Below are 9,107 nucleotides of genomic sequence, written 5' to 3' on the forward strand. Positions count from 1 at the left end.
CCCAGTTACTGTGTGCGAGGCATTAACAGAGAGGAGGAGTCAGTGTCTCCCTCTCTATCCACAGAGCAGGTGGTATCTTCTGCTTTGTGTATGAGTTTATTTTCTTTTTTATATATATATATATATATATATTTGTGCTCGGGATAACTGCTGGTGCAGCAGCCACTGAACTCCAGTGTGATCAGTTTCCTTCACAACAAAGTTAGTCCAGTTATGCAGTCGGCTCTCCCCAGGCCTTATCTTGATTGGTTGGGGCAGGACGGGGTGGGAGAGGCGATCTCTTCCTGATGATCCACAGACACTCTCAGTTGCACTGTGTCCATAGGGAGACAGACTGATCCACCTCCGTCACGGTCTGAAGGTCCGAAAAGGACAGGAGGGCCCCTGCTGCAGATGATCTTTCAGGACAACCCCTTAAATGAAAGCATCACCTTTTTTTTTCACAAGTTTGAGAGCAGCTGACTGAAGGAGCCGTAAAGTAGCTGAAGATTTGAGCGAATGATTAGAGAGATTTCAAGGACTTACAAGGTAAACTGGAGAAACCTCAGGATTCAAACCCCGGCAAGCAGAACTCACTGGAGAGGAACTCGACAAATCCAGTACCATCTGAATAAACTTTTTTTGGAGGAGGTCACCTGGCGTGGTGAAGCGAGGACAGCTGCGCCCAGTGGAAGTAAGGAGCCAAAGAGGGGATGAGTTTGAGGCCTGGGGAATTCAGTGAGGCATGAGCAGGAAAACTTCCTGGGAAATTCAATGTAAACACTTAGCATCATGCCAACCCTGCTGCCAAGCTGGCACAACAGGACCTGGACCACACTCCTGTTCCTCCTTGCTATCTTCAGCCACCAGGTAAATAAAAGCTGAGCATGCACACATGCAAGAACTTTCCGCACACTAACGTTCAGTCTTTGCGGAGCCAGAACTCCATCAAATCAGGTGCTTCTGTTCTTAGATACTTGTTCGTCACGTTTCTGTGATTCCTCAGAGGAGAATCTGATTTACTGCGTGAGGCTCATAGCAAATATCCCTCTGTCAGTGCATGACAATGAGACATGATTTTTTTCATCTTCAGTAGATCTTTTTTCATATGGAGTTCGGCCTAGAGTTGATCTCACTGCTCATACGTCTTATCTGCACGTTCTCTTTTCTCAGTTTTGTGCCACGCTTGAAAACAAATTTGGTAATAGTGTTGAAAATCAAATGACACAGATATTTTTCTCATGGAATGAGAGAAAAAAACAGAGAAACATTTAAACATATAAAAACAAATAAGATCAGAGGGGCTCTAAAGCTCAGTGCAAAATTCTCTTGGTTGTCAATATTATAATGCATGAAATTATTCAGGAGGTTGGGATCCAGCCGCTGGATCTGAAGCGGGTTTAGTCCTGTGGGAGACTTCCCGATGACACTGCCCTGGACAGGGTCTTAACAAGATGAGCCCCAGTGAGTTGAGACCTTTTCTGTCAGCCATGTGAGATCTCACTGGCCCAGGCAGCCGTTGAGCCAGCGAGCGGCCAAGCAGACACAAAGAGGGTGGAGGTTTCTGCTGTTTTCTCAGCAGAGTGTGAAAACTGCAAAAGCTCTCATCTGAATATAAAGAGCAGAGGTGGCAGTTGTGGTGTGCAGGTTGCTCCTCCACAACAAAGGACACGTTCATTTGTCTCACTAATGACAGCACATTAGGGGAAGAGCCATAATTTATAACTGAGCACTAATTAATAAGGTCTTACACATTCAGAGCCATAACCTTAGAATAAACAGAGCTGCTGCACTGACACTGATCCGCGAGAGTCTGGCTGATAAATCACATGCATCAGTTTCAGGTTACATTCAGATGAGCGCGTTCTCCAGAAACACAAGGTGGTCCTGGTTAAATACCCCCACCAAGTGGATCAAGCCAAGTACTGAAACACAGCACGACTTGGCTGGCAAGAAAACGTGTAAAATTGTATGAGCTGTTTAATTAAATCAATTCCTTCTTTTATCGATTCAATTTCACGTATAGCAGGGGTCTTCAATGTTTTCCAGGCCAAGGACCCCCAAAGTGATGGAAGGATGGAGCGGGGACCCCATCCTTATATATATTGTGTATAAAATTGTGTTTTCTATTAAACCGGTCCTATACTGCCATGTATAATGTACCTGTGTATAATACACAGGTTCATATTCATGTTTTTATTTTGAACATGCAAGGTAGAGTAGGGTGGCCATGCCACTGCCATTGATGAACATTTATGATCACTATCAAGAAATCTCCCATAAATATAATCAACCAAAATTTTCGCAGCCCCACTGCCTCCGCGGACCCCCTGTTGAAGACCTATGAAGACCAAAGACTGGAGATGGTTGTTATTATCCTGAAAGCCTTAAGTCATGATTGCCTGTGGACTGTACAATGTAATGATCAAGCAGGAAGTGGAGAAGTCAAGCCTAATATGATTACAAGCTCCCGACAATATTGATAAAATAACGGTTCACTATTGGGTTTCACATTAGAAAAAAAAGGATTTCTTTATTATCGCTGTGAGCCAAGTGAGCACGAAGCTCATCATTGGTGCAAAGGGAAAAAAACACAAAGACACTCATTTAAAATTGGTAATATGGTGTTACACATTACTAACTGGCAGTTTGCTTTTATATTTGAGCTTCTTAAACTTTTAAATTACACTAATCAGTATTTCTTCCATAAATAATCAATGAACCAATCATTGATTTTCGGATGTTTTAACTTTTCACGAAACATATTCCTTATCAACAGATCTGTACTTTAAGTGGTCATTGAATTATATACAATCAGCTCATTATCTAGTTATTATTTTCCATACTGTTGGTGAACAAAAATGTGAAACCAAACTATGAATTGTCGCCCAAACTACCCATCATACCTATAGCATTGAATAAAAGTTAGTCATCGCTGAAAAATACCAATGGGAGAAACAGAAAAACAACAAACATGACAGAAATATTTCAGAGAAGAGAGAAACAGTCTCTGTCAAGTAATTCATGTAGACTGTGCTGCTTGACAGACAGCAGCACCCATTGGTTAGCGGCTAGATGGTGATTTTAGTGAAATATTGAACAGCTGGAGAACAATACATTTCCTTTAAGAGGTGAAAGGTTTCGGGTTATTTGGATTTATCAGTTGGCCCAAAAAAGCACTCTAGACACTGTTAATATGTCTCTAGTTGTTTTGCTCCTGTGCAACTCTCAGAATCACTGTTTTAACTCACCAGGACTTAATTCTTCAATATTTCCTTTTTTGTTTTTTGTTTTTTTGTTTTTTTTATGTGAATTCAATATATGTTTGCTAAAATGTCATTATTGCTTTAATTGATTGCTTTGTTTGACTGTGTTGGTGGTGATAGCGCTCTGCTGTGTCAGAAAAAGATTTGTCTTTCTAGTGCAGTCAAATAACATCTCTCCTTTCCTGAAGGGGGCCAGCTCTGTGCTGGAGAGTCTGATAGCTAAACGGACTGAGTACTGGGAGACCTGCAACAGGACTCTGACGGAGGATGCACTCTCTAAAACTGGTGAGCCTCCTGCTAGATGTTAATTTCAGTCAACCTTGATCTGTGTCCGCCTTTGCCTTCATGAAATCCACAGACATGATGGTTTATTGCAGGAAACTACTGTAAAGGAACATTTGACACATTTGTGTGTTGGCCCCATTCATCTCCTGGGAACGTGTCGGTCCCCTGTCCATCTTACCTGCCATGGATCAGCGAAGGTAATATGTTTTATTCTGTCAAGAAAAGAAAGAAAAACAAAAAAACTCACAGCTTTTCAAGGTCTCTGCATTCGTTTCGAGTGAATCAGTAACTGATTGCATCCCAGGACAGATTGTCACAGGATCAAGAATTTAACACTGATTTGTTAAATAATGCCATTTATTCATTAATCTCCTACTTCTTATCCATTTCCGGGTTGCATGGGATGCTGGAGCCAATTCCAGCTCACACTGGGTACACCCTGGATAGGTCGCCAGTCCATCGCAGAGAGCTTAACATGTTGTAGTTAACCATTAAATGAAACCGTCTGGTTTTAAAATTGGGCAGTCATAAAATTTTAACCTATGGTAATAGCCTCAGCTGTGCTTTGAGTTCCAGGCTACTTGTCAGCCTGCTAAGATGCTAAGCTAGTAGGATATGGTAAACATAACCATCATAAACATTACAATTTCTGAATGTAGCTTTTGTAACCCAGTAACGTTGGATCAAAACGATATAGAGAATTTCTGGAAATGTCTGGAAACGGTTCATGTCATCTAAAAAACTTGTGTTAAAAAGTGTTATTTGCTTTCCATACCTGAGCCACAATGAATCTCGGGATAATCCGGGCCATGATGGCTCCACTTGTTGGTTCCCATGAAAAGAAGGACGGATTTGAAGGAGCCCTGAATGTGATAATCAAATGGCAGCACTTTGAATGATGAGGACCCCAAACTGGGACACAGCTAATGTTTCTCTCAATTACCTGCAGATGGCTCCAGACGGGCGCACAGAGAGTGTTTAAAGAATGGAAGATGGCGATGGAAGGAGAACTCCTCTGAGCCCTGGAGAGATGACTCAGAGTGTCAGGAGCACCAGTACTTTAAAGACAAGGTGCGGACAGGACAGTTTTTCGGTCACTCTGCCCTGAAGCATGCCTCTTTCTTTCACAGATCTGAAGAGGCGTTGTGATTTCTCCATCCTTTTCCTTGTGTGTTTGTCCAGGAGGATGAAATGCTTCGTCAGACGGCCCTGAGGCTCATCTCTGTCATTGGCTACTCTCTGTCGCTGACCTCCCTCACAATGGCCACTCTCCTCATGGGCATGTTGAGGTCAGTTGTTGCAGGGATTGAGGGGTGCCTGATGAAGAAAGGGCCGATGTTTGTGTCTTTTCATTCTCATGAATTTCAGAGGAAACTGAAAGAGAGAAAGGGACAGTTGAGGGTTAATCAATTGTAAATAACATTATAAAACTAATGATGCATGATTACATGGTACATTAATCATTTGTTTCCCCATTATGCTCTGACTCATGGCCTTAATAATGCTTTTACAGTAGCACAGGACCAGCAGATCAATGCCTTCCTCTAACTGTTCCAGTATCTGCTTACCAGGAAACTCCACTGCACCAGGAACTACATCCATATGAATCTGTTTGTGTCGTTCATCATGAGAGCCATCGCTGTCATTTCTAAGGAAGTCATACTGTACATCATGTATTCCAACTTGCCCAAGGACGACCCTGGATGGAACTCCTACTCCACCTCTGCGGTACAAACAACTCAGCCTCATTATTTATATTTCCAAGAGCAATTAAAATTGATTTGTTGAATTAATGTATCCCTTATATGTGGATGGATGGATGGGTTTCTCAACAGATTGCAATAACTTGCAAATTCTCCAAAGTGTGTATGGAGTACTTTGTGGCCTGTAACTACTTCTGGCTTTTGGTGGAAGCCATTTTCCTCCACACGCTGCTCTTCACTGCTGTGCTGACGAAGAGACGACTGCTGAAGAAATACATGTTGTTAGGATGGGGTAAGCTGTGGAGGGACCTTTCCGCATGTGCTCCACATCACCAAAAAAATTGCTGTGCATGAGATAACCACAGCTGTACAACCTGGAGAAATCATATTAAATTCACACATGGAGTCATTGCAATCCCAACTGAAGAAATATACAAGAACCAGATATTCCATGTGCACATATGAGCAGAAATAAAGAAAAAAAGCTTTTATCTATTACCTCTGGATGTCTCACCAGGCATTTTCTCCAAATTCAGAGTAAGCCTTGGTAAAAATAATAAGCAATAATATGTATATATATATATATATATATATATATATATATGTCAAAGATAATTTTCTTATTCATTTACATATTTGATATTTATGTATCTAAAATATATATATATTTATTTTATTTTTTTATTTTTTTAAATGATGGTCATAATAGTAATTTATGAAAAGCTTAAGCCATCTTGTTTACATGAAAAGAGGTAATGAACATGCTGCCATTAGTCAGCATATCAGTCCAGTTGGCTGAAAACAACATTGGATCACGTACATTTTCACTGTAACAGCCGTCAGAGGTGTCAGTGTTAATTTGACAAGGTATCTCTCACAGCTCTGACATCAAGCTTTTCAGTATCTTTGGATACTTTGTGTGTTCTGGGCAAGGTGGTGGTCATTTTGCAAATAAACACTAACAATGCAAAGGCATTATTAACTTACAATTAATAAATTTTTCAGGAACTCCTGTCCTCTTTGTTACTCCATGGACTGCAGTCAAGATCATATATGAGAACACAGAGTGAGTTTTTAATGCCGTATTAACTTTTATATGCTGTTCGTAAAATGAACACATGAATCAATTGTCCAACAATTGACTGTGACAGTGTATCTTCTCCCTTAGATGCTGGTCCATCGTGAACAGATGGTTCTGGTGGATCATAAGGGGTCCAATCACTTTATCAGTGCTGGTAAGTAAAGATTCAGTTCACTGATTCAACCTGGTGCTCATGTTAGTTCCAGATATCAGTAGTATCGGATATCAGTTCCTCAGACATCAAGTCAGTTAAACTCTGATTTCACGCTGCATTTCAAAGCTCCTATCTTGTGAGGACATGTGACATGAAGTCACAAGTATGACCAGTGCAGATTTCTCAGGGAACAAACACTCTGATCAGTCTTAGATGCATATTTTCATGAAAATTTAGTCTTATCAGCCTTTTAATGCACCACTTTTTTGGTTACGTGCTGCAGGTGATTTTCTTCATATTCATCAAAATCCTGATGCTGCTGCTGTCCAAGCTGAAAGCAGACCTGGTGAAATTTACAGACTACAGATACAGGTATTCTCCCCCATCTTAGCTCACTTAGTGTCCAAATCCAAATGTCAGGTAACAGGTCCAACCTCAAGACTGATTTGACAAGTGGTCGATTTAAACATTATAGTAGCTTCCTGGTTTCACATTTAAATGTTAATCACCCCCATGTACAGATCCATTTAAAATGTCAGCCCCGTGCGCTCCGGGCTTTTTACTCAAACTGTGAATGTCACCACAGGGAAGCTCTTGCATACATTTACAGGACCCTCATTTCACCTCTGTTTCTCATTTGTTTTGTGAATAATGTGCCAATATAAATTTTTCACTCATTATAAAACAGCACGCACATGGTAATTAAAACAGTGTGTGTTTTGCTTAATGCCCCTCAGCTTAGCCAGGGCGACACTCGTCCTGGTGCCTCTGCTGGGAATCCATGAGGTGGTTTTTACAGTGCTAATAGATGAGTGTGTGGAGGGCAGCAGTCGATACGCCAGGGACTTCATCAACCTGACCCTCAGCTCTTTCCAGGTAATTTGCTGGCAACATCCTGACAAGAATTTGCTGTTGGTGTAGATCCAAGTCAACCCTAATTGTTAATGTGTAACTTTTTTCCAGGGGTTCTTGGTTGCTGTACTGTACTGTTTTGCTAACGGAGAGGTATGTGTCCTCTTTTATGTGCTTATTGATGTTTACACATACACCGATTAGGCTTTGTTGACGGTTGTGCAACAACTTCTCCTACAGCTGCAACATTCAACTAGGTGTCAAACTGACTTTATCACCTGTTCGATTGTCTATACAATGCAGCATCAGACAACATCCAGCTCAGACGACACTGTGGATGCCGGTTGTCATTAGTGTTGAGCAGCAAATGAATAAACACAAGTAGTTTGTTACTGACTTGTGTCAAGCAAATGATCTCAGACTGGAAAAATCTGCTCATTTGAGAAGCTGCAGTCCAGGCTAAGATCTAAGTTTACAAACTTGCTTATGAAAGCATAGCTAACATTCAGCAGCAGCTCTGCAGAAGCTCTTTGAGTGGCGCACACTTTGTCATGTTAGGTGTTGCTCACTTTCTGCTAAACATGCCACCCAGCATTAGTTGCTAGCAGACTCCTCGAAAAGAAAACGAAAAAAACAAAAGTCAGAAGTAGGAAAACATTGAGAGCGCATGTGTAGCAGCTGTTTGCTGAAACCTGCGCCACTCCAAGGAGCCCATGTAACGCTTTCTGCTACCCATTGGCCTACACTATACATGGTTGGCTGATTCAAGTTCAAGTGGTTAATGCTGCCTTCAGGGTGACTTCCAGGGCCGACACATTCTGCTTGAAATCATTTTTTCTTTGTGTCATCAACATTCTAGGCTATAATATGTTCCTCCTTCAAAATGATTTAAAATGATCTATTGTGCAGCTGGGTATCAAACCTTGATGCATAAATAGACTAATGGATTGGTTTGATAAAGTCAAAAATCATCATACATCTTGCATTACATTCAATACCAACAGTAGGGAGGCAAATTTGCCTTCCTTATTTGCAAACCTGCTCCCTAAGAAATACAGTATCTGTTAAATTACTGAGCATGAGAGGAGAGGAACAGTTAGTGTACTGGCTGATATACTATCTTATTTGTTTTTAGGTCCAGGCTGAGCTGAAGAAGCGCTGGCAGCTTTTCCTGTTCACCAACCACTACCAGGTCAGGGGCTGTTTTCGCAGCGCTCCTCTCAAGCACCTGTGGAAGTGCACCCGAGGTCACCGCCCGAGGTGCTCTCCACAGAGTGACTACTACGACGAGGGGGGCACATCTGTGGCAAACCCACACCTCCTTCAAGTGGCCGTGCATGGAGGGAGTGGAGTTATTGGACTAGGAGGGCTCAAAGGTCAGAGACTGAATGGCTACGATGCTGCAGGGCTTGACTTCCTCACCAGGAAGAGTCTGTCCAGTAGTGATGGCGAAATGACACTCGGGGAGACAATGGAGGAGATTCTGGAGGAGAGCGAGTTTTGATCCTGGTTCTCAGTTAGCATTCATGTGTGCACAAGCATATGGCTGGAGGCTGAAACTGTAAGACAGACATTCCTCCACAGTTGGATTACCAAAGATGACAACTGGGTGTGTAGTTTACACACACAAACCCACACACCAGAAAGCCAAGGTCACTGCGGTGGAGCAGGCAGTGATGGAGGTTTGGTGATGTGGTGACTGCAGGGATAGTTGGACTACTGTAGCTGGCTGAAAGTTAGAATGCTAGCAAAAAGATTACTCCCCCATTCAGGAGTAATCACTGAGG

The 9,107-nt window shown here is 42.0% G+C and overlaps 1 protein-coding gene across 1 annotated transcript; it reads left to right on the forward strand.

Moving 5' to 3' along the window:
* The first annotated feature begins 771 nt into the window (after nt 1-771).
* On the forward strand, nt 772-8,824 carry glp2r (glucagon-like peptide 2 receptor). The gene is made up of 12 exons (XM_029528406.1): nt 772-849; nt 3,434-3,530; nt 4,480-4,601; nt 4,713-4,819; nt 5,102-5,258; nt 5,366-5,525; nt 6,275-6,299; nt 6,402-6,468; nt 6,752-6,840; nt 7,206-7,344; nt 7,432-7,473; nt 8,456-8,824. Exons 1-12 carry the CDS (start codon nt 772-774, stop codon nt 8,822-8,824), a joined length of 1,452 nt encoding a protein of 483 aa, XP_029384266.1.
* Nucleotides 8,825-9,107: the final 283 nt, after the last annotated feature.

The sequence above is a fragment of the Echeneis naucrates genome, chromosome 19 (genome assembly GCF_900963305.1).
Source record: "Echeneis naucrates chromosome 19, fEcheNa1.1, whole genome shotgun sequence".
Lineage (NCBI taxonomy): Eukaryota > Metazoa > Chordata > Actinopteri > Carangiformes > Echeneidae > Echeneis > Echeneis naucrates.

Excerpts from the sequence above, each read along its gene's own strand:
- glp2r (XM_029528406.1), top strand. The coding sequence starts at position 772 with ATGCCAACCCTGCTGCCAAGCTGGCACAACAGGACCTGGACCACACTC. Across the intron at positions 5,259-5,365 it reads ACTCCTACTCCACCTCTGCG|ATTGCAATAACTTGCAAATT; the intron begins GTACAAACAACT and ends GTTTCTCAACAG. Across the intron at positions 7,345-7,431 it reads TGACCCTCAGCTCTTTCCAG|GGGTTCTTGGTTGCTGTACT; the intron begins GTAATTTGCTGG and ends ACTTTTTTCCAG.